The sequence below is a fragment of the Melospiza georgiana genome, chromosome 2, assembly GCF_028018845.1.
Source record: "Melospiza georgiana isolate bMelGeo1 chromosome 2, bMelGeo1.pri, whole genome shotgun sequence".
Lineage (NCBI taxonomy): Eukaryota > Metazoa > Chordata > Aves > Passeriformes > Passerellidae > Melospiza > Melospiza georgiana.
Window position 1 is genome coordinate 94,471,032 of NC_080431.1, and position 26,596 is coordinate 94,497,627.

A 26,596-nucleotide genomic window follows, 5' to 3' on the forward strand; every position below is an offset into this window, starting at 1 on the left:
AGCTTTATCTGAGAAATGAAAAACTCACGGGGCAAAACTTGCCCTTAACAATTAATATATTACTGGGAGCTTTACTCAGTTGCCAAATTGTGCTCCAAAAATAATTTTCTGTGAGGGAAGTTTGGGTGATACTTGATACATGATACCTCCACAGGCCAATGAAAGATAGATTTAAAAAAATACTTCCAAATTACAAATAAGTAAAAGTCACTTGTTCCAAGCCTCTCTTGGGTCTTTTTTAGCAAAGACAGCTGAAAACAAATTCCTCCTGAGACACACTTGTATTTGTGAAAAATGTAATATCAAAAAAAGAAGTTATCCTTATCTTACTAGGTGTTCATGAACTTATGAACTTTCCTGAATATGTCAGCCTTTGTATTAAAGTGGCATACTTGGAAAGGTTCTCATCTGCAGCCTCTCCAGCTTTTAGACTTTACTGAGCAGATGAAGACGTGAGCTCTATTGTCAGCACATTCATGGGCAAATGTCATGCAGTCTGATCGCAAACACAATTGAGATTCTCAACATTTTCTAGGCTTGTTACCAACATCACTGCTGCTCACCTACACAACATCATCTAGCAAATCTACAAATACAGAATAGCTGGAACAGAAGCTGGATATCACTGGAGTGTTGCCTTAATATTACTTTTTAATGGAATCATACTTCACAGACAAGAAAGGCAACCCCAAACAAAAAGTGCAAACAAATCATCACTTTCAGTTGAAAACTGGGTTTCGGATGCCACTCAGGACGGAACTGTTGGGCCAGTTTCTGTGCAGAAGGGTTAGAGAACATACAAAAAAGAAAATGCTTGAAATTCCCAGGACGACAATGCCTGAAATCAGCGCACTGGTGACCGTGTTCATCTGGAAAGGAGGTCCGTTTGGGTGAGCTGCAAGGAGAAGAAAAATTCTCAGGTGACATCTGGTTTTATCTCTCATGAGTGCCAAACACTTCTGCCTTCCCTTTCCAACACCCAATATACTGTATAGTTGCAAGGAAGGAACTAAAACTAGCTGCACCTCAGAATGTACACCTGTCTACTTGGATAAAGCTTATCTAAGTATATTTTGAAAACAGTTTCTTTCAATATCAGTCATGTTGGGGGATAAGGACATGTGCCTTCTGAGGCATTACCTTCATCTGCCAGTGACCAACATTGACCTGTGTTACTCAAGGCAAGACTATCATTATCCAAGGACTTATCCAAGAACTTATCCAAGGACTGTCAATGTAGATGTATAAGGATTTGTAGCCTAATAAAGTTAATGAAAAGATTTCTTCCCCACTGTCATTGTCTACATTTCAATTCAAAGTCTATATAAATCAGCAGACATGTCTGGCATTGGATATCGGACATTCTGGAAGCTTGTTGCACACCTTCAGAAAGGACTTCTTAATATGTTTATCAATTCTCAAGTAGGAAAGGTGACATTTTTAATACTTATTGCAAATCAGGAAGCTGCTCATGGACCAGTTCTGACATAATGAGCCACATACATCCACAACAAGTACTTTGTTTTCCAGCAGGAGGGGAAAAAAGCATTTGAGCACCAATGAGCATTTGCCATTACCAGTGGTGGAGAGTGAGGTGAAATGACAACACAGTCTTCATGTGAGAAACCAGTCTGCTCCTCCCAGAAGCAGCCCCCTGCCCTCAACACCATTAATCCCATTCTCCTCACCCAAGCTGAAAGGAAATCAGCACTGTTGATTTGGTTACCCTCCCCTTCCCAACGCTGTGCTGCTTTCTGGCTGCTACAGCAGCAACCTCACCCCACTCTACCTCTGTGCTCTCCACAGAGACAGCAACAGGCAAAGGAAAGGCTTTTGCTCTGGGATGGAGAGGATGCTTCTTTTGTTGGATGGGAAGGAAACATAGCAGCCATCAACACAGCAAACTGTGTGCTGCAAATAAAGAATTTGCTTTTTATCATTTTAATTATATCCATGGGTAGGAGCACACCAGGGAACAATTAATTACAGGGAGAGCTCTCCATGACAGACAAGAACAGCAACTGATTTTATATGTTTTAAATTGAGTAAAGAAAGGAACAAATAGCGTTAGAGTTCAGAGGACAGAATGGATTCTTTGTTCCACTCATCCTGTTATGAAGAAATACAAGGTGGAATGGCCCAGTGTACCACCTGACCATCCTTTCTTAGCCATCAGCCAGTCCTTGTTACCAGCAGAGAACAGTAACAGATAGGCTGAAACAAGTGTTCCAAGTGCCCAAAGGAAAAGCACCCTAAAACTTAAAGAGCTGAACTGCCCTGCAGCCTATTTCCTTCACTGCCCTAGCAGGGTAAAAGTTCTATCCAATTTTTTCCACAGGCTCTGTGAGGTTAAACACTAGGATAACAGGAGCTGAAGCTCTGAACTTCTGGCTTTGAGATATGAACCAAGCTAGACTGCACCATAACAACAATTTTCCTGTTGTGGCATGGCACAACAGGAAAATTGTTGTTATGGTGCAGTCTGGTTTTGCATCTGGTGGCTATAATGTACCCATCACCCTCATATGCTGTAGTATCAGATATTCATTTCAATTTCATCACAGGAATTAAAAGTTTAAAATTAAAAGGTGGTGCTGGGTGCACACAATAAATTGAGAATTCCATACTCACCAAATGCTTTCTTTTCAGAGCATGTTGATATTGACTCATTTAAGCAACAAACATAAATAAAAATTAAAAAGGAAAAAAATCCCAGTGCATAGATATTAATCAAAATGGTTCATCCTCAGTTCTGCTTCCATCATAAACCCTCTTATATTTTTTTAAATTCTGATCAACTTACCAAGCTGTGAATTGTTGGTTGGCGTCTCATCTATATTAAAAAAAAAAGGCATGTGTCATATTTTTAAAATACCTATGACTACCTCCTCCCCTCTTGCAACAGAAAACCCAATAGTTGTAGCTTTATTTTAAAAATACACCAGGTCACTTGCCACATTGACTAGCAGCTTTTAGCATTTCTCTTAAAATATGGACAATAACATTAATTGCATGCCATTGCTTCATTTTAAATATCAGGCGATATTAAAATATTAATTTAAGTTTTTCATGTCTTGTGGAAAAACAAACCAACACCACCTTAAATCAGGAATCTCTTAATTGAAAAGGTGGCCAGTCCTGTTGTCTCTTTCAATAACATCAGAAGAATAAGCACAATGTTATATGCAAGCCCCTTCACTTAATTATATTATAAAATAGCTCTATAGGAAAAACCTTGAGTTTTACAAGAAAAAATATGTTAGCAACCATAAATTATTACAAAAAAGCTCTTTTTGCCATGCTCATTTTCCTCTTGGCAGTTACATAGTGGCTTTATATGCAGGCTAATATTTGTATTTTGTCTTCAGTTTTTACTTCCCAGTGTCCATTTCAGAATAACATTTCTTGTCGCTGTTTTGGGGTTTTTTTGTGCAATCTGTGAGCACAGTTCACATGTACATTTGTTTTGAGCAGCTGTCTCCCAAGCTTAAGTGAGACATCCATCAAAAGCTACAGAATTTTAACTTCACAAGTAGGTCCCTGCTTTGTCTCCTTACAGAGACTAAAGCATTTTCTTCTGTGTGCGCCTCCTGTAATGACTTATTTTGGATTAACAAAAAAGAATAACGTTTCTCTGAAAAGAGCCAAATGTTAGAAATATGAGTTCAGAAACATACGGAAGAAGAACCAGCACTCTTTTGCAGCAGCACTCTTCTGTTCCTACCAAGGCAGCTGCATCAGAGCAGCCGGTGACAGGCCATGGGGGGACAAATGTATCTGTGCTAAAGCTAGACCAGTGCTGGCCTTGAAAACAGTGTAAGCACTTCTATGCACCCTGGTATTCTTCATCCAAAATTTACCTAAATTCTAAAAAGTTATCCAAAATTTTCCAAATTTATCCAAAATTATTCATCATCCAGATAGTTTTGGTCAAGTTCTCACATGACCTTCCCCCTTTTTAGTTTGTTAACAATGGTATTCATAAACCTCCTGGTTCTCACAAGTTTATTTTCACAAAGGGAATTGACAGCAGGACTAATTCCCTCTTTCTGACCCAGAAGAAAAAGGGAAATGCAAGGGAGATTGAGGGACTTGCCCAATGCCAATCATTAAATTTGTGGCACAGTTTAGAATTGAATCCCATTTTTTTCAAGTACTTCCCATTAAACCATCCTTCTGTCAGCATGAGTGGAATGCTCCAAAAGCACACTATGAAGATGGAGAAATCAAAAAAGCTTTATCCACCCACCTTTAGAATATGCCTAAAAATTACTTTCCTTTTTCAGCCTTATTTAAACAACCTCAAGAGTTGTCATGAAATTATAAAATTGTTTATACTTTCTTTGGCACCATTAAACATCCATCAGATCTCTTTGCTTGAAGCTATACAATATTTAAAGATAATTGATCAGTATCCTTTTTTTTTAATTTTTGAATTGCAAAAATAGCATCTCCAGCATTTGAATCATGAGCTATATTACCTACCAGGGGCTGCTATAAGAAGTTTCCATTCCTTGCCTAAGGCAGCATTACTCCAGCACGCTTGTTTGGCTGAGCAAATCCATCACTCATTTCCCATATGTACTCATGTATGCAACTTTGAAGTTAATTCTTCTCCCTTTTTCTTGGCTAATCAGATGGCAGCAACTCAAATGGGACCATGTATAATGAAAAAAATCACTCATTTTCATTGCAGATATGCTGCTCATAACGGAGCCTGTTTGCTCTAGAAATGGTCTCTTGTTTGGTGGTTCCCCCTTCCGGAGGGTCAGTTGCTCTTTTTGTATACAGGTACTTGGCACTTAAAGAAGGATTTTATTCTCAAGTTTTAAATTAGATTTCCTAGACCAGGTTCAGTCCTACTCTCAGCATCCTAAACCTAAGACTGCTGAAATCATTTGCTTAACTGCAACTACTTATAAATATTTGTAATTTGAAAAACTTAAACAGCAGTCATATAAATTTTTTTCAGAGACTGCAGGTTACATTTAGAGCTGCCTGTTATTTTTTTCCTAAAACAATTGGCAATAAAAATGAAAGTCACAGAATTTCACCCTCAATTAAAAGTGGATTTTGTCCCACTGTTTAAAATTTACAATGGTTTTGTCCCATTTCTTTCTTATAGCTGAATCTAAGAATAGTGTGCATTAATTTTAAGCAACATGTAGATAAAAACCCAGAGGGAAGCTGGAAGAAATGGTGAATAGAAAGTGACAGTGAATATTCATTATCCATCCAAATTAAATTGCAGCGCTGAACACAGTGCCTTAAATTCTATTATCTCCGGTGAAATCTGACAAAAAAAAATATCAACCCACTGAGTCTGGACTTTTATAATAGCCTTATATGTGTAACAGTATCCCACAGTGATTTTATTGGAGGAAGAAGCATGTGAGAGCCAAACAAAAATAGTAGCTCAAAATTTCTACCAAATAAAGTAGTAAAAAATGTCATAAAAAATATTCAGTAGTAATAAAAAAATACTCAGCAAAAAGTGACTGCAAATTTACATTAAACTGCAAAACATTTCCCCAGGTTTCTGAAATTCCTGCAGTCCATAGAGAAAGATTGTTTATTCCTACCACTCCTTGTAATGATGGGGCCAGCAGAGATGACAGCATTGCCCGATGTGCTCTGAGGGCGCCAAGTCGTCCTTCCACCAGTGTCTCTTCTTTCTCTGTTGCTGCAGATCTGAGTGGTCAATCAAAACAATCACAGACTCAGAGTGGAACACAACTGTGGCCTTTTTGTGCTTCCTGATGTAATATGAATTCTTTGGTAAGGAATACTACAACTTTGATTTTATTTCTTACTATGCATTAAATCACTTTGCAATAAAAACATCTGCAATATTGCCTAGAAGTGCATCTTATAAATTCCTGGCTTCCCATTTTATTTTGCCTCACTTTGTTTACAAAGCTACTTTGCTGTTGTGTACAAGATCCATCTTATAGTATATTAAATTTTCAGTAGTTAATTTCCCAAAGCTATGTTTACAGACAGTTTTCCCCAACAAATCTGTTTTGCTTGACAATCCCTATTCTAGCAAGCTTCTTGAGTGAGAGTTCGCACATCTTCCATGGAGTTCTAAATAGCAATGACAGACTAAAACAATCCCCAGCACTCTCATCTGGAATGCGCCTTTAACATTTGTAACCTACCATCTACCTTAATCTATGGTACTCAAGCATGCTCCAAACAGTAGCATTTCCTTAGTTTCAGCTTCTTGTGAAAGAACTTCAAAAACCTCAGAATATGAATTGAATGCAAAATGAATTATGTAAATGTGTAACATAAAAATATAAACAACATACAAAATTTCAAGAGTGCACTGAACTGACCGCACTTTTAAATTCTCAGTGGGAAGTCATTCTGTAGGAAACAATGCAGTGTTCTGAAGACAGCACAGAACTTTGTGTTTATATGTTTATTTAAATGTTTCCATTTCCAAAATTTATTTGTTGTTCCTGATACTACTAAAATTAGTTAATTTTAAATAGATATACCAGAATGAACTTCAGCGCAAGAGTAGTTATCAGATGATAGAGGAGATTATATACTCTAAAGGGCATGGTATTTTTTTTCACTGTGAGAAGCTTCCACAAATTTTCCTTGTCAGTATAACAGCACTTTCTATAGCTTTAACTTTTCCATAAACTATATTCTAAGATATTTATCTTCATCCACTATGATGATGGATACCTTACTACTATACTAAGAACATCAACCTGAAAGCCATCTAAGAGTTGTTACTTTTAAAAATTAGGGACCACAAGGCAAAGAGGTAATTTCTCATATATTCTATAACCCGTGTTTTGCAGGTCTAGTATTATTTTATCTCCAGATGACGGTATCATTTCCATATTCCTCATCAGTAGTTTCACATTCCTTCAGACACAAAAAACATTCTCACTTCAGCCTCTACAAGTCGCTTTCATTCTGCGCCATCCAAACGTCCACAACACTTGTATGCAGAACTCCAGGATGCCTATTTTATATCCAGATAATTACAACTTACTGGCACAAGAAATGGACAGTCATCTGCTCTGCACAGCTTCGTCACACAGTGGAGGAAGACCGTGGACATCTTCTGGTTCTTGTGCTTCACAAAGCGAAACACCTCAAAGGAAAACCGGCCCATTTGACTCTTGCCATTCTCAATTATGGTTGTCTGCGGGTCCTTGTCACAGCTAGTTTTTGTAGAGAAGAGTGAAACTGGGATGAGCAGCTCTGTAAGTATTTTGAAGCTCTTAGCTGGGAATATGATAGCTTAAGCTGCAAGATCAACACTTTAGCTCCTTGGAAATGAAAATATCTGCAGACACAATCTGCCTGCACAATTAGGCTGCAGGCTCCTGTGCTGAAACACATTTCTACAAAAACACTGTTTTGTTTTGCAGCACCACAGCTATAACCAAGGTACCATTTAATTCCAGTGCTCAAAGAGACTTGAGACTTGAAGCAAGAAGCAGGTATGCTAACCAGTATAGACAGGCAACTCCAAATGAAGACAGTACCTCTTCATTAGGTGTCATGGATAAAATTTAATTTGAGATATTTCCAGGATGTTTTTCAAAGTTCCAATTCAAATAAATGTTATTACTGGGAGTAGAAGTAGGAGCATCTATTTACATTTGATCATTTGCTTAACTACTTTCCTGGACTGAAGTCTCTGATGTTTTACATCACTGTCATTCACCACATTCACCTTTGGTAAAATAAAGGCCAGTTTAGCCATTCACTTTAAGTGTTTATGTTATCTCTGGAAGAAGTACTTTGGATATATGCTTTTCTACATTCATAATTCTTATAACTTGGCACCTGCTTCTATATTTATGTTCACCCAAAAAGAAGCTCTGACATGTTATCTATAAGCCTAGTCCTTGGTCCGGCCTACTAATAATGCTTAAACTTTCCAGGAAGTTTAAGACACCACTATTGAAGAAGTTTATTTTTTTAAAGAAAGACCAACAAAATACTGGGTTTGCACAGGCCCTACCTGAAGAAAAGATCATACCGAAGATCATCACTAGGATTGCCAGATGGTGTGGTGTAACAGTAGTCCATCAAAACATTCCACCTGCACAGGGAGCAAAGGGATAGATGAGGGGAGCTGGCAATGCAAGCATGGGGGGTGTGAGGGAGGTGAGATGAAAGGACAGCACAGAAAAGCATACAAACAGGTAGTGCAGGCTGTTACAGTGAAACTGAGTTACTGTGTTAAACAGGTCACATGCCAGGCATCCTGTTTCTTCAACTACTTACAAGATTAAACAGCACAACATTACAGCAGAACTTTATAAATCAAATTATTTGGTTTCAAAGTCAACACACACTGCACACCTCCTCTCAGAAATCATGGCCACAAAGGACTAGAAATCAAAACCAGCCCACTTTTAAAAGCCCTGGATTTTCTCTCTTGGTCCAACAGAGACCTATTCTTAAAAAGAAAGCTATGTAGGATTTAAAGTCTAATTCAGGAAAACTTTCATAATGAGAACTGCAGCAAAATATGCATTCACTGCCAAGGACCTGACACCCTCCAGCTGAGATCAGTGATTATTGAACACCAACCATTATTTTGAAATACAAAAAGCTATGAGGAAAGACAGATGCTTCTAAATCAGGTAACAAGAGCTGAAAAGCAAGCAAGACAAGAAATAACACCCTCTATGGTACCTGCCATCAAGGTTGGTTGCTCTTACAGCTGCATATATTTTGGTTTTCAAAGGTAAACCTGTGCTTGGAATAAGAAGTTGCTGGCTGTAGGTTGAATCCTGTAAAACAAACATTGCCTCAATTGTAACAGAAATTCCACTTTAACAACCCATCTGCATCCAGACTGAGCTCTCAGCAATTTTTCTGACTCTTCTGTGTAGAATGATTGCTACTTTGTCCTCTGTAAGGGAAGAGGCAAGAAGCAATGCCACAGAAATTGCCTGCAAGTTTGTCTGCAAAGACTGGCTTTGCCCCATGAAACAATTTGGGAGAATATATGATTTAATAAGGTGGTTGGCTCAGTGATTAAGGAAAACATATCATTCATTGCCACTTCAGTAAGTCTCCCAGAGGTTACAGGCACACTGAGGAGCTACTCTGATTTTCTAATAAAGGAGCTTTACTGGGTTGCCCCACTGCACTCTTTCCCAGGGAAGGTTGCTAAAGTTATTTGAATTAGTGGAGTTAGGAATATTATCCATTAAATGTTACATATTTCAAGCTATAGTCTGGGAGAACAAAGATATTCTGCTATGCCAAAGTGCAGTTTCTGTCCAAATGGCTTATTGAAAATCACAAATAACAAACATTTTCGTTTAAATTCTAGTATTTCAAAAGAGCTGTTTGAAGAAAGCTGTACTCAACATAAAAGCTGGGAATTCCCCATATACTACTACTTAAATATAGCTGTTTTACTGGGGCTTTTTGTTCAAAATCTCAACCATTAACATCACTTTACACTTTAGCAACAAAGCAATGAAAGAGATCTGTGCAACAGAGATTAACTGAGAATATCAAAATGCACTACCTGGTAAAGTCACCTTTGTCAAACTAGTGCTAATACAGATAGCACAGTGACTCAGCATGTTGAGACCTCTTGTGAAAGTTCAAAACACTCAATACATATGAAAAAACTGGTAGATAAGATTTCAACCAGGTTCATTGCAGCAAGTGAGACCATGGCAAGCAGCAAATGACAGCAACAAGAGTGTTTGCACCAGAGACCAAGTGATTTTTTTTCAAATGCCAAAATTAACAGCATGCCCAATATCTAATCTATGCAGTATCAGAGGCCTTCAAGTAGGTTTGCCTTCTTTCAGATTAATTATACATTTCTATAACAGTTCAGCCACATTTTGCAACTGATTTAAAAGTGCAAGACCCTCACTATTACACTCCATAGTTGCTCTTTTATTCTTTAAGAGTAGTTTTTATTCATTTAGAGAGACATTTGCAAAAAGGCATAAAAGCAATAGCCACTTAGGCTCTGTGAAAGCCTATTAAATATTTTGCTATTAAACTCTGAGTCTACCATAACAGCTCTTGTCTTTCCTAACAATGACATGTACTAGCATCACAAAGTAAATCTAAACAACACTTTGTGACAGAAGACAGAGGTAAGCTTAGAAGATGAAGAGTCAGCATTAAGAAATAGCCCTACAGCTAAATTTGGAGAAGACAGCTTGCAGTCAAGAGACAAATCTGTACACATCCCCTCACTAATAGCACGGGTGGACATGAGCCTTGAGGCCCAAAACAAGGACTACTAACAGGGATCAAGTGAGCCCACAGGACAGCAGGTGTCCAGAGGCACTCCCAACAGGGAAAAAGGCAGGCAGTGCACAAGGTGTCCATGTATTTATCCAGCCCTGGGGAGTGAAGCAGAAGGGCACATCCACCACTGGAATTTGCCAGCCTTAGCAGTATAATTCTTTGACAGTGCTACTCATTAGGGTGAGCCATGTGGCTGCTACCACCACTGGTGATGGTCAGCTTGTAAATTTACAGGGGTGGGCAGGATGAAAGCACATTTGGCTTATGGGGATATCTGAGGGGAAAAATGTGCTCAATATGAGCAACAATTGCATTTATTCCGGGCTGTTTGCTGAACTGGGCCCTGAAAGGCAGTCAACATGCAGTGGTCAATGCTTGATTTGACTGAGAAATTTGCCTTCTTCATTCTGCCCCATCTTTTTGATCACAGGTTTATTTAAAAATCAGAGAACTATAATCATCATTTTAACAGATTATAGGTTGTTATTTGGAGCTCTGCTCTTTCAAACAAACACGATTTTTTAGAGAATGCCATTGAAAAATGTCCTGTTGCAATATTTATAGCTCATTATGTTCAAAGCATAAAGCATTGACTTTTAAATCAGTTGCATGAATTATAACTCAGCAACACGATGGCATGAATAATAATGCAAAAAAAATCGGATTCATAATTTACAAAAAATGATGCTTGATAGATTGAAAAATTGATATTTAAATCAGGTATTTAAAATGTATGAGTAAAAATTTTAATCAACACAAAAATATAATTTCAGGGATTAATGTTAAATAGAGGTCCTTGCATTTTTCATGTTTCAGTGTCACCAACCCATTTACATGGTAAAAGCTTTTACAATAATGCATATTCAAATTATCTAAAACATAAGGAAGAAGCATTGGATGAAAACTGTCATAATTATTAACCCTTTACATCTTTAAAGTCCACACCTCAAGGCAGCATATGCATCAGGATATAGATTTAGAATTGATGCATCCTTCTCAACAATCAGAGATGAGTGAAACACTCTGATGAGGCTTGAACATAAAAATACCACAGCCAAAGTGCTCCAGTTCATTGCTATGGGAATAGGTCTGGAATAATTTTATAGAATTCTACAGAGTACTCTCTGTTTAAGCACAAAGCACCTATAGACACACAGAGAAACATAATCAATGCAAACAAAATATGCACTCTGGAGTGTGATTGTTATGGCTACAATTGATTGGTCACGTGGCACTACCAGCTGAAAGCCAGAGCTGTAAATTGAGGAACTGAATAAATACAGGACAAAAAGACTGTGCCTGTCCTCAAAGACCAGCCATATAAACACAAGACAGCAGGTACATGCAAACAAAAAGGAAGGAGGAATTCAGAGATGAAAGATGCCTGGAAGAAAGTCTTGGCTCATGGGGGGAGTGGGAAGAAAACAGCAAATTATGAAGACGAATCCATACTTTCATCTGCTAAAACAGTTTGTAACCACATAGCACAGAGATTAATTCATTCCAGGTCATACTGTGCTTTATACTCACATTGTAAAGCAACAAATTCAAAGTGCTGATAAATGTACCATTGTTCTCTCTTACAGAAATAGCAGCTGATGACCTACAACAGACCCAGAAACCAAAAACCATCATGAAGAAAGATACCTTATTTTTGTTTTTGCATACTTCAGTAGGCTTTATCATTAAAAAACTCAATGAGTCATATCACAAGGAGTTAATTTATGCATTTGGGTTATAAACTTCAGAAACAGGAATTTATAGTGAAAATACTGACAGTCTTAACTATGCAGAAAATACTGGATTGTACTGGAAACACGAATCAGAAAAATAATTAGCAGAGAGGCAAAGTGACAAAAAGGAACTCACTTGACATGATGTACAAGGTTTACTCATGGAAATATTTTCTCTTGCATTCTATATTTACAAGTTTCTATTTCATGAAGAATTTTTTTCTGCTATAATTTTTGAGAAGAAAACCTGAATTTTAAGGGAAGTTTTACATTATCTAAGGGTCTCTTCAAACAGCAGGTCTTCATAAATTATATTATAGTGTCATATAATGACGCTACAGAATTTTCTTTTTCCTTGCAATACTTCTTCTTTTGGTGCTTTTTCCTTTTCCTTTACTCTCAAGCAGCCAAAATTGCTACATGGACAATGCTGTTATGGCCTGCACATATAGATGCTTAAACAACCATGGGGATGAAACACATAGAAATGAAAAGGCACTTACGAAGCGAGCTGGGTATTGTTAACCAAGTACTCCAGTGGGTAGCTACAGCTAAATTTGTACAGAAGCCCCGGCAAATAGCTGATAATCGTTGGTGGGTCTGGTGTATCAATATAGCCTGAAACATTACCTATCTGTACCACTGAGGTATTTCCATAAGCATTGATACCTCTAGCTGAGGATACCTATTGAGGAAGAGAGAAAATTTCTATTAGCTGAGGTTAACTGTGGAGCAAAAGAAACTGAAGGACACTCATGGTTTAGCCCATAATTTACCCTGAAATATTGTCACTAAAACATTCAAAAATTATTTAGTTTAATAACATCTTCCCTGTGTTCTGTCTTTCACCTCCCTGGAATCATGCATATAAAAGTCACTGTTCTTAGAACGGACTTGAGCAACATTTGAAAGGAACTATGAATCTTGGAGGCATATTTTTTCATAGGTACTTTTTTTCTCAACATTCCCAATTAATTTATGCAACTTATTGGGAAAAACTAAAGCAAGCTTTCTATTACTGTTAAAAAGTATTATCTTACAATGAGCTTCTATATCTAATAAAAAGGCCAATACACAAGCAAGAAACAATATTCTCTCGCTGTTGCACTTCAGTTTGGACACATCAAAAATAAGGTACTTTTATAAGCAGATACAAGCCAAATAGTTGAACTTTTGAGTGTGGCTTTGTTTATATTATATATTTCTAAATCTTAAATATAAACTATAAACTGTCAGAAATTACAGAGCTCAAAAGTAGTACAAAATTAATGTCAATGCAACCTGAATTGCATCCATGGGCACATGCTATTCTGTATTGCTCAGCTCACAAAGTGTGCAGAGCCTGCAAGAACACACAGTCCTCAGGAAAACTGAGGGACTCTTCCCTGCTGGTATCAGCCCAGCCCCACTCCATCTGTAGCTACTGATCTGAATAAGGGGGTTGTTTGAAAATAACTGAGAACAGCACAAATTCCTTTCTCAGTAGGCGCAGACACAACAGGGCAAATTAACACGGCACTGGACTTCTATTGCAGCATTTCTTTTGTACAACTGTATTAGCAAAACAGATGTTCTCAGTAGCTTTAAAACACATGGTTTCTTTAAAAACCATTTCATTATGGAAGAATCATCCTGAGGTGCACGAATTGTAGCATTTTGCAGTAAGTAGCACAGGATGCATGGAATTTTGATTTGTTTGTCCATCAAAAACAAACCCAAAAGACAGAAACAGGCATGCATTTTGCCATAGCATACTTAATCATTTTTTTAATGGCACAAAACGTTGAAAATAGAATTTTCCAGGATCTGAGTTTTGCCTAAAGAGTACAGGCTAAATTAGTACAGTCAACCAAAGCTTTTTTAACTTCCTCACCACCCTACTCCCATAAAGTAAAAAGCAGAGCCTGCTGTGTTACAGAAAGACATGGGTTTTACACAAGTTCTGCCTGAACTGTTGTCTTTCCTTTACTTTTATTGAAAATTAGCTTGAAGGTCTTTGCTGTGAAACACTGCCAAGAAATGCAGGGGATTGTAAAACTCCAGTGGGGGGAAGATGATAAGAAATGCTCCCTGCTCCATTTTTGTCCTCATTTGGGGGCACAGCATGAATAAGCAGAGAGGATGGGGGAATATTTCTTGGTATATTTTTAGCAGCTGCTTTGTCTTTGTATTCAGTGCAGCCTGATGGGGGACTTCATGGGAAGCTCCAATTATTTGGACTTATGAGACTGGGGAGTCTTTTTGTTTTGTTTTTTAAACATCAATCTCTTACGATTATGATCAAATAGCAAGATCAGAGAGTTTACAGGGTGACCAAATACACAGGAACAGGAAGAAGTTGCTTCCTGGAAAATTCTTCTACTGCAAGTCATACAGGTGCTACGGCTAGAAAAGAGAGTCTTGAATTGGCTGAACTGGTTTTTTGTTGAAATTTTAAAAGAAAACTCACCCTAAGTCACAGAGCATATCAAACATTTCAGCAAAATTATTAGCAACAAAACAGGGGGGTTGTTATAAAAACTGACAGGGATCAAGTACAAATAAGAATTTTGGAGAGAATAAAAGCCTTGAAAATAACACATTTTAACTTGTTTTTTTAAAGTTATTTATAGGTACTTTGATTTCACTCAATGTGATACACATGAACTATCAAATTCTCCACTTCTGCTAAATCTGAGGCATGGTCAGCAAGACTTTTAGAAAGACCTTGGAACAATCTCATTCTTCCACTGACAAAACACTTAAACAAAAATTACACTTTCTAATCAGAGCACACACGTGGGTCCCATCATATTTTCTCAATAGCAATCAACATTATAAATTATGAGCTTCTTCTGGTTTTCTTTGATATATGCAATATGTTTCCAACTGGATAAGACAAAGTAAATATTATCTATGGAAGACACAATGCTGTCAAGGGCATTCACTTGATCCTATGTATACATAGCCATGCTATAATTTCACTTTGCTTTGGTCTTACCACTAAAGTGTTTCCACAAGATTCCAAAGTACTCAGATTGATGATGAAAATGACCACTGCTGGAAAGGTGTTGTTATTGATGAAGCCCCTGCAGTGGGCATCCCCATGTTTCCCATTCAGTGCCAGATCTGTCTCAGAATAACCAGAAAAAAGAACTGTGCAAAAATTTATCTTCATAGTAATTGTCTGTACTCCACAGAAAACATTGATATCTCGCTCAGCTGCAAGAAAAACAGAGGGAAAGACATTGTAAGATTTGAAGAAATCATTACACAACTATTGAAGCAGTTTGTCTAGCATTGTGACTTACAATCAGATAAATTTTTAGATTTCATTTTCAGGAAAATATTAGAATGTAAAGGTAGGAATTGCATTAGTATGAAGAACAGATTTGACTCTACCATTTTGCTGAAGAAAAAAACAGAAGTTAATATAGTAACATAGTGTAAACAAGCAAGAAATATATTAATCCCACAGAAATTCGTTTAGTAGCACATTTGTAAAATGAAACACTGCAATAGAGTAGAAAACAGCAAGCATTCAAATATTTAGAGTCTGATTAAGCAGCCCCCTCTGGAACAGAAATTTCCAGCAATTCTGAGAAATAGAGAAGGCCAAGCTCTGCCTCCCAGCCCACTCTGGCATGAAAACTGGCTACATTATTCTGAGTTGTCTGGAGTCTGCTTTGTATGAGATCACAGTCTCAGGCTGTGCAGACTTTGAAGTACAATCAACAGCATATCAGAGTAATTTATTATGATCTCTCTAAAGTTGGTTTTCCCTGGATTTTGGCTTTGGGGTTTTTTATAAGAACCATCAACTTGAGCTTTAATGAAAAATCAGTTGGCTCTAGAAAGACTATGATCAATACCACAAAGCATCTTGCAATCTTTCATTCTGTGCATTATGACAACACAAAAGACCTAGAAAGAAGCAGCTGTTAAAACTGATCAGTTTTTGAAAAGCAGAAAAAGTGTCTTCGCCAATTTGACCTTTTATTCAAAAGCTTTGAAGACTTTTATGTTCTGAATGGAAAAGCATCAGGTTCAGATACAGGCACAAGCAAGAGATTGTTTTGCTTTAAAGCTCTAACATTGCTCTTCTTTAAGCTCTTCTTTGCCCGTAGATGGTTGGGGGGCTGTTCTGGCATTTCCCCCCAGTGCTTTACAAAAATACATACTGCATTGTATTAAACACAGACATTACTCCTTTATAGAACTAATTTATTACATCTGCTTAAAGATTAAGGGCTGTTAAAAATTGTAGAACAACTTCAGTCAATACTGTACCATTAAGCCTGCTAAAACGAATTGCTTCACTTCGTAGTCACAGCAGAGAGGAAATGAAATTTCCATTACAATGAACTAGTTCTTCCCCCGTGGTACAGGAGCACAAGTAGTTTAATTTAGACAGCTTTAATGGTGGCTTTCAAGCCAAAACAATCAAGTGCAGAAATTAACAGGCCAAACTCAGTCCTGAGCTAATGCCATGATAAATGTTACTCGCTGGGTGTAAATCTGGGCAGAAAGGTACTGGAGGCAAGACAGGAGTTGAAGTGATTTGGCATGAAATTCTCCTGGTTTGTACACAGTCATAATCCCACTAATGTAACGCACAAAGATCAGGAAGCAGCATGCCTTCGTTTTCTCTGCAGGAGGACTATTACCATCCATTTAATGAGCGTACCAAGGTAGAGGGGCCAGCACAAAACAGGGAATGGCAAATTGTGCATTTATGCTTCCTTGGGCTGACGCACAAACAGATCATAACAAATTGCAGGATGTAACCAAGTAGCTCAGTTGATTTCATAACTCACCTCAAGCCTTCTCAGAAAGCAGAATAATAACTTTACCACTTAACTTATCATTACTGCTTGCAAAATTATCATTTGAAACTATGGGAGATGAGACCTATCATACAAAACCAACTTCTGCATGATACAGGAGGAGGATAAACAATCTTTCCAGACTTAACCTTTTCTGCCCGCTATTTCATGAAGAAGCATTGCTGCCAAATTAGTCCATTCTGGAAATAAAACATGTTTTGTGCAGAAATTTATCTGAAGCCAGTCCCAAACACATCTAATGCCCTCTAAGTTGCTAAATATCCAGCACATTTCTTGATAATTTGGGAGGGTAAATATTTCCTATATAAGTTAAAAGAAAGAAACAAACAAAAAGTATTTGCATTCCTGCATTAAAGGGCTCTGGTTTTCTGAGTCAGAGGAATGATGGCTTTAAGGTTATGGCACCCAGCTGATGAAGAATTAACTGTGAGGGCTTCAGAGTTTCCATACAGGCAAATTTGGTTTCTTTCTGACTCAAATCACACAAGCTATCTACAGCCAGAAGTGCTCATGGATGTCTCTCAAGCAAGAGAGTATAGCCCAAGAGGTACACAGATCCTACAGAAACAGAGACCATCCTGAATTATGGACAGACTCATGGGGGAAAATGCTGGGAGCTCCACTGCCCACTTCTGTTCTGCTGCCTCTCCACACATTGACAACTCACCCCAGGGCAGGCAGCAAAAAACCCTCAGAGGAGAAGAGTTTCCACAGAACACCACTGATAAAAGTCATCCCATCAGAAGAGGAATGAAAGTCCTGTGTAGTTCAAAACCAGTTTCTCCTCATGAACCTCCTCTTTGATCAAATCCCTGCTTTGATATTAAATTAAAATGCACAGTGTATGTGAAAAATCTGCAATATTTCCTCAGTCCCTACAAAGTATTCAACATGAACTCAAGATAAGAGCCCCCTGAATCAAAACTGCATGTCCCAACTGGAGACAGACTGATATGGCTCTATGTCCCAGAAGCCTTCTAAAAGCTATGCTTCACTGCAATGCAGATCTAAAGTTTTTTTCTCTATGTAAGCTTTCTGAATGATGGCAAGATCTAACCTAATTATATATTCTCTAGAACAAATCCAGCTTTGGTACAAAAAAATTGCTGCATTTTCAGTCTACCAAAAATAGGGCTATTTTTTCCTTCATTCCTGATGACTATTGCATACCTGCACTCTAAAATAAACCTGCAAACTGCAGAAACAAAAGTTCTGTTTGATTGTCATCCTATTTATGCAGCACTATTCCCATGCAAGAAGTCACCTAAGCAATGAATGATAAAAGCACAAACAAATGAAAAATGGATGAGCTCCATGGTTCCTCTAGGAAGGCTTCATTTGTCCTCTTTGTTGAAGACAACTCCTGTTTCTTATCAACATTTAAAGAAAAAGAGGAGACAACTTCAACACCCAGTGGCTTCTCCAGTATCTCCACATCATGCTTGGTATTCCAGCTGACAGCAATAAAGACTCCTTGCATGGAACAAATAAGGAACAGGAAGAAAAATCTACCCATTACAAGGCTCCGTGAGTACTGTCTCAGCCTGGAAGATATTGGTTTTAAAATGTTCTCCTTTTTGACCTCTCCTGAGCCAAGTACTGGGGAAGCCAGCAGAGGAAGAGTGAGCCCCTTCTCCCTGCAGAGGCTCTCTCCACCTTCAGCAGCCTCACAGCTCCACTGGCCCCAGCCCATTACACAGCATATGCCCATTTCTGCATATTGAAAATAACACCTGGCAAATTTGGGGCAAAAGGAGTTCTTGGCTTTTACCTCCCTCTCAGATGCACAACTAACAAACAGAATTATTTTTCATTCCTAGCTCTCAACATCAACAATAAGACTGTTGATTAAATCCTGGCCTTTGAATCTTCTATGACAAACAAGAAAAAGAAGGACTCTGCTCTCAGCTCATATGGCCAGTTAGGGGTGAATTGGAATTTACTTTAAAAAAATCTGTTTGCCTGTAACCTAAACAGATTTTCTCCCAATTCAATCAGATGTGGCAGAAATGGAATCTGATATGACTCATTTTTATGAGGCAGAACTGCAAGAGGCCCCTCAGCACCCTCAATAAGAGATGAATTCAATTCGCAGCTATCACATTGCAAACAAACATTGGCACAGAGCAGGTGCAAAAAATTACCAAAGAAAAATTTTAAAACACAGAAAGAAGAACATAAACTTCCCTCTATCTGTTGCAAACATCTCAAGAAGCCTGAAACAGGGACCAGATAAGCCACAATTACATAAGAAACTCAAAAGGTAGCTCTGAAGCAAGTGGGCAAAATTCACTCACACTTCAGAGGCAAGTCTGCAAAAATTGACACTAAATGGAATGTATTTATTATGAATAGAATATAATAGGAATATATAGATATTAAAAAGTAGCTTGCAAAATCTTCATCTAAACTGTGATTTTCTCAGGAATGGAATCAATGTATTTGATCTTTGCATGTCTTATTTCTCTGTTCTTCACGTTCATATTGATTAAGTGGAAAAGAATCAAACCCACTGCTGGTCCTTACACCAACAAAACACCTAGCAGTGTGATAGTAACATGGGAATCAATACACCGACTTTCTGCCTTCTGTTGACTTAAATTTAATAAAAGAGCTGACCCACCCTGAAAAAAAAAATCAAAACTTTTATTATTCAGAAAGCAACAACAAGAGAGGTATTACAATGTAATACTATACTGAGTGTTCATTACTGAACTATTCAAGTCAATCGCTATCTCAGAAAAACAAGATGTGAGAGAGACAGTAGTCACAGGCTTCTTTTTATTATTATTCTGCCCATGATACAACTGAAGCAGGAAGGATCAGCAACATAATAGAAACTAAAGGATCCTTTGCGTGAGTAAACCCTGATACCATGCCACCAAGACTGACATTTCATTTCTATTTCTCCTTGTATTAACAGCTCTGAGCATCCAATGTCCCCAAAATGACTTCATTCCCATTTTCTTAGAGGAAGGAAAATACATCATCCATAGACAAAACTCATTGCTTCACCTGTCCCTAAGCAAGGACTTAATGTTGAAGTGAGGCACTAAAATTTTGCCATCAAGGTAATTTCACTTAAAATAGATACATATTTCTTTATTTTACTAAAAGGATATAATTATATTCTCTTACCCAGGAAAAAGAAAACTATAAAACCTAAATATGAAAGAAAACCCAGTTAGAAGTGTGAGAGTGTTAAATCTATAGAGAACATTTACAACAATATGAGCTCTGGTGAATGTCTTGGGCAGTTTAGAGCATTGGCAAAAGCAGGTCAAGCCCCACTGGTGTGAGGGGAATTGTTTGCCTTGCTACCAGGCTGAATTTGACCCATTGTGCAATTAAGAAGGAAGTAAAGTGCAGCATTAGGCAAGTTCATTGTCACAAAAACAGTTAAGACTCACTAAATCTGGAGTCCTACCCCCAGGCCTTAGACAGATTTAAAGCTCTGTATTTAAAAATAAGCACTGCTTTGAACCAAGACAATAAAGAAGCCATTAGAAAAAAAGTCTATTAAATACTTACCAGGAAACCTGCTATGGAGGTTAGCATCACAGTTGTATCCATTGAACTGAGCAGTCACTGGGAGCACTTTAATCGTCAGCAGGAGCAGCAACCATACCTGTTCCATTGCAAAACCTAGCAAAATATGGAGTGGTTATTACACACATCTGTTCATTGCATTAAAGATGCTCACTGTAAACTTCCACTGCTGGGAGGCGATGATCTCCAGCAAAGGAACTGGGGATAAAGCTCACAAGCTTGTGGGAAAGAGGTCACAGGCAGCAGGGCCCATTTCTCTGCTCCTGAGTAATGCCTAATTTCTATTAACTTCCAACTTCAATCATAACTAGCAAAATAAGGCATTCAAGGATAATAGAAAAGGGAAAAAAAACAAGCCTAAAATATAATGATATATTAGAATTGCTTGAATTTTTAAATTCCAATCGTTTTTTGATGTTTCAGCGTCAAATTGCTGAAGAAAGACATCTTGGCTATAATAAAACTATTTTTCCAAGTCATACAAAACCACAGAAATAAATTGTTAGCTCAGAAATTCTGAGGTTCAAGATCCTATAATAAAAATGGGTTCATATCTGTTTGCCAAACATTTGTTCTTTGCAGCACAAATGCAATTAAACTGAGCTTCCACAAAGAGCTGGTACAGACACTTGCATCTACTTGAATTGTATCTGGCAATCGGAACACATGAATTTCAAGTGTCCTCAGTAATGATTCCTTTTTCAAGGAAAGCTCCAAGGTGTAATACCTGTGGTACTTACCACAACCAAAAAATCCCAACTTCTTATACATGTCTGTCAAAAGTATCCCAAAATATTGAGATTTTTGTCAGTGAATCCAAGAGCACTAATATTTTGTTTGGTTTATTTTGTTAGTTTGTTTGTTTGGGGTTTTTATATATGTAAGATTTTGTCATTCTAGAGAATATAGCTGCTGATGTAGACCCCAAACGTGGCAATGTTCTCCATTTGCCTAGACAGGAACTCAGCAATTCCAAGATTTAGGAAATTGCTTCCTCTAAGACCACAGATCACCTCTCTCCAAGTGGATAAGGTACATGTGCAAACGCCAGAGATCTAATTAGCACATCTAATTGCAGCCATACCTGGCATGGCAAGGAACTGTCCTGCATTGCTGAGAAGAGCAGGCCACAGCACATGGAGAGAACACGAGACAAAATGTCACTCTTTACTGGATCTTTCATGGCTACACAGCAGTGTGAGCTGCTTCTCCTCAAAAATGCAAAGGCTTTCACTAATTTTCAAACCATGCTCATTTAATGTTCTGCATTGAAAGAAAGACCCCTAGAGGACACTCCCACATGCTTTGCCAACGAACAGATCAACTCCAAGAAAACACTGACCCAAATTCTTCTAAAAAGTCAAAGGTGTGTCCAAGTGTACAGCCAATGATTCTTGTGTAATTCTGCTTGGAAGTACACAGAATAAAACCAGAATTGGAAACACCAGCTTCCAGCTAAGCATGCACATTTGGGAAGCCAGGTGTAACTTTTGCTATTATCACATCCAAAAGCAGCTCTCCAACCTAGTTCTTCACAACTTTCTCAACGAGTGACTTACAGCAACAATGCAACCTCCTTTTTGTTTCAGGTAGATACCTAATTCCAAACAAAAACACTCTTTGACTCTTAACACTTTTTCCATTAGATTCCTGTGGAGATTGACAGCACTTGCAGCTAATGTTGATGAAGAATTGTGAAAACATAAGAAAGAAAATAAAATTTCCAACTGGGTTGCTATGAAACCTCTGTATTTTCATGATCTCTTCACCCTGTCCGTCACTCTCAGACAGAGAGGCACAGCAGTGTTTTGCTTGTTTGTTTACTATGAAAATTTATACATTATTTTGAAAGAAACATCTTTTCTTTCAGAATATTGGCATTTCTCCAGTGTTCTGGAGCCTTACCTCTGCTTGAACATACAGCATTTACATTGATAAAGTGGATTTTACTGTTCTCTTGTATATGGGCTGGTTTCTGATGTCCATTACAATGGGATATATCAAGGATATACCAAGATCTAAATCTGAGTTTAATTTTCTAACATCCACGGTGGTTTTCTGCTAGTAAAAAAATGTTTGAAAAGAGTTAAATGAAAGATGTCACTGATAAAGCTGTAATTATTATTTTATATGAAAAGCAGAACTTCACAATAAATTCTAAAATTTTAATTATTAAACATAACTTAAACTGCTTCATTTTGGAAGAAGGATAGATGATTGCTAAGGAACAAATCTGAATTAAGACATTAAGTATTTATAGCATTATTTCTCTAGCTGTATTCAGAACAATTCAGATTTTAACACAACCAATAATGTCCTACTTGCTTTTTGGTTATTGACTCATCTGCATATGAATCAACATGCAGATCCATATCACCAATTGAGTTGACTCCTGCTGCTTTTGGTTAAATAAACTATGAATATGCATAATTTTTCATTTTTCAAGAGAACTATAGGGCTAGAAAGCATCCTGAGAGGCCAACATCACTGATCTGCCCTCCCCAGACACAACTAAGGCAGCCATTTTTGCTTTTCCAGTCTGGTCTTAAAGGCCCCTAGAAAGATATTTCTCAACAGAAATTTCTGAACTTCAGCCCTCCCAAATGTATAAGGCATCCTAACCAAAAGTTACCTACCCTACCAATATGGCTGACCATTTAGTACAATTATCGAAGCATAAAAGTTTTATCAAAATAGTAGCAGGGACATTATATTATTGCTGACATATAAATATGAAACTAAAAATCCATGTACAAAACCATAAGATAGCATGCAAGTGTCAGGAATGGGATGATTTATAATCCTGGAGTGAAATACATGAGGAAGATATCTGCCTTTTTTCCTTCATTTAGTGTGCAATTCTTAGTATGCCTTTTTTGAGGAATGCTGTTCTTGGTGGTTTAAAAACAAAAGGCTTCTTTGATCTACAACAAACACATTTGGCTGTTGAGAAGATTTTCAGGATTAAAAAGATGCCAACACATACTGCAAGGGAAATCTGACCCCCTCTGTTCATTAAACTCCTAAACAACAAACCCATACCATGTTTCACTGATGTACCCAGAGTCAGGCCCTGCTGTTCTGTGCTGCTCACCACTGAAGAGTACAGAGAGGTCAGAGTTGCAACAGGCAGTGCTCACTTTAACTGCTATCACTTTACAAAGCCCTCGTCCCTGCTTTGATAAACTTCACCATATCAGAAAACCTGCAGAGAATTCCCAAGTAAAGATGTTTATGATTTAAACATCACAAGATTTTGCAGTCAATTTAGGAATTTAATTCCACTGAGAAAGTATAGTTTGATTTAAATTCCCTCTTCTTTCCTCTGTCATGACCTGATACTCATTTCTTTTCTCTCCCGTCCTCTCTAAAAAGATCTTCAAAAATTTTCCATTGTCAACAGTATTCACTGACTCAGCCCTACATTTTTATTGAATTGCATTTGTGAGCCAGTTGCAACTTCCAAGCACATTATTACTTCAAATATTCTTCCTGTATTTTATAAGAACTTTCTATAGTCCACTGCTTATTCTCTATTTTTAATCCACAGGGTATGGCAGTTCAGCAGAATAATATGGTGATCCTCATGCCTTTTGACTGGATAAATCTTTCGAAAAGTACAGCTAATAATAATAACAAAAATTTCTGAAAGAAAATTATAGATGTGTTGAGCACATAATAAGCTGGTGCTACATTTATAAGTGTTTTCATACATGCCTGGTACACCTAGTAACTGCTTAAATGTTGTCTAGCAATGTACACTAGGTATTTACAAATAATGGAATAGGAATATTACTTCTGCTAACAAAAATATTTTCAAATTATCATTACATAGTTCAACCCATCTTAGCCCATCTCATGACAAAACAGCTCCTTGTCCTCCTGGCTTGCATTCATCTTTCTGCCACATTTGTTTCTGCATGTGCACCCAAGATGTGAGTAGCTGTGAAGAGCATTTACTGCGCCACTGTCAGGTCCTCCAGAACCGCTTTGCTTCTAAACACACACGAGACTGTTTGCCATCACTTAAAAGTAACCCAGTGAACAAAAACAGAGGAATATCTCTCTACTTTAAGTTCTTCAGTGGAACTTTTTCTATGACTTGTACATCCTGTTGAAATAAATTATCCAGATAGTTTCAGTATCGCCTTCTACTTTATATCCTTGGGTCTTATGATGCAGATAAAACAGGACTTGGATCTTTACAGCAACTGTTTTAAAGATAAGTCTATCAAAAGGTGATAATTGCCTTTTTTTAAAAGCTTTTTTTTATAGATAAAGGGCAACTGAGATGCAAAGAACTTTAAGACACATTTCAACTACAAAATTTCTCTATGTTTGTAGATAATCTTTGGTTCTGAGACTTTGAAACACACATATTTTTTTAGAGTGTTCTGTGATTTCAGACCCCATAGTGCCATCATATTCCTGACACCTAGAAAAACCTGCAAAATGGAAAAAATAAATATATACAAATATGCACATACATATATGTACATGACAAATGCAAACACACAGAGGCACACACATGAGCCTTGTAATTCAACAGTCTCCTACGAAACCTATGAACAGCCTGTATATTCCCAAAATTACAGTATTTAAGACTCACAGTAAATGTAATAATTTGATATATATGAGGAAATCATAAAACTAAGAACATCAGAAATCGGTGCACCTCAGAATGTACAAAACCAGATGATTTCACACATGGAAAATGTGAAAATATTTTTCTTTAAAATAAATAAACTAATCTGTCTTGTAGCTATTCAGCAGTTGTGGACTGAATGAGAAAGACCGTGATTTAAAAACACACATTAGTCAGGCAGGGACTTGCCTTCAGCATCAATTATCTGGCCTCAGAATGACCTGTATGTATTTCTTAGTCATATTTTTGCCCTCAGTTCTTGAGATTTATAGAAAAGAATCCTGAATTAGATCCATAATATATTAGGTTTGCAATTAAATATTGGGTAAAAGCTTGGAACACCTCCTTAATCTATCAAAATACTACCAGAACGAAGTGGGAGCTGCCCCTGACCAATTCTAAATCATAGCTAAAGCCTCAAATGCCAAGATGTTTTGTGAATCAAGTAGGTGCCCGTACTGTCCAAGGAAAATGAGACTGAAGAAATTTTTGCAGTTTTTGAAAAACAAAGCTTTTGCTTTGGTCCAAAATTGTAAAAAATTCTAGTGTAAGTTAAAAGAATTTTGTGTTACTTTCAAGTGTTTTTACAATAATCTCTTTCACAGAGCAAAAAAGCCAAAGGGTCTGAGAAAGAGATGTTAAGTTTCCATAAAAGGAAGCTACAACAAAATCATTGGACTTTAATTTGAAAGACCCCAGATTTTCACCAGCACACTACAATGGGTAACTCATATTCACGATCATAAAATATTCATATGGAAGCAATACGTAATGTGCTTATGAATTGAAATGAAATAATTCTAAACCCTTCTGAACACCAAAAGGGTGAAAATCTACATCTGCTTCCAGAATTCACAGCTCAGTGTTTTTTGTGAGGCTTATGACTGTAGTGAGAAACAAATGTGTATGTTGGGTAAATAATAGAAGCCTTACAGCTCTGGAATCTATAAAACCAGGTGTGTTTAGAGAGAGGCAGCAGCACAGGTCCATCTGGAGCTTCATCTCAGAGCCTCAGATAGGCAAAAATCCAGCTGAGACAGTTTTTCTGCCCGCCTAATGACTAGGGAAATTTAATTGGTGTACCACACTGCCAAAAAGCTCTTAAAAAAATACAAACCTACCCTCTAACACTTCAAAACATTCCTAATAAACTTTTAAACACTGTACCTTGGTATATGTGTATATCTTTATTTTTACAACCAATCCTTGGATGCACAGACTTTTTTTTAATCTAGTCTGAAAAGAAACTGAGTTAACTGCATATTTCCAATGTAAGAAGAGAACGATGATCAAGTGAATACTACACCTTTATGAAATATTTCCAGATTTATACAAAGCAGCATAATACCTTCTTCCAAGAACACAGACTACTGGGAAAATACAATTATAAGAGTATAAATAAATATAAACAACTATTGTTGAACAAGCCAGAGATCTTGACTTACTAGGTCTATTTAAATTTATTCACTTGCAAGTGTTGAGGTCTGTTTTCCTGCTATTCTGTGCTAAATAGCAAATTTATTCTAGCATTTGCTACATCCATTAGTGAAATAATATTCTTCATATGTGAT

At 37.3% G+C, this 26,596-nt stretch overlaps 1 protein-coding gene across 1 annotated transcript; it reads right to left on the minus strand.

Annotated features, from left to right (window-relative positions):
* Positions 1-719: 719 nt before the first annotated feature.
* On the minus strand, positions 720-20,468 carry ZPLD1 (zona pellucida like domain containing 1). The gene is made up of 10 exons (XM_058018599.1): positions 20,363-20,468; positions 14,986-15,206; positions 12,509-12,690; positions 11,803-11,875; positions 8,680-8,777; positions 8,000-8,080; positions 7,019-7,190; positions 5,583-5,691; positions 2,804-2,833; positions 720-895 (listed from the first exon to the last, which is right to left on the minus strand). Exons 1-10 carry the CDS (start codon positions 20,466-20,468, stop codon positions 720-722), a joined length of 1,248 nt encoding a protein of 415 aa, XP_057874582.1.
* Between the last annotated feature and the right edge of the window lie 6,128 nt (positions 20,469-26,596).

Excerpts from the sequence above, each read along its gene's own strand:
- ZPLD1 (XM_058018599.1), bottom strand. The coding sequence starts at position 20,468 with ATGGAACAGGTATGGTTGCTGCTCCTGCTGACGATTAAAGTGCTCCCA. Across the intron at positions 11,876-12,508 it reads AACAATACCCAGCTCGCTTC|GTCATCAGCTGCTATTTCTG; the intron begins GTAAGTGCCTTT and ends GGTCTGTTGTAG. Across the intron at positions 5,692-7,018 it reads ACTGTCCATTTCTTGTGCCA|ATCTGCAGCAACAGAGAAAG; the intron begins GTAAGTTGTAAT and ends TTGACCACTCAG.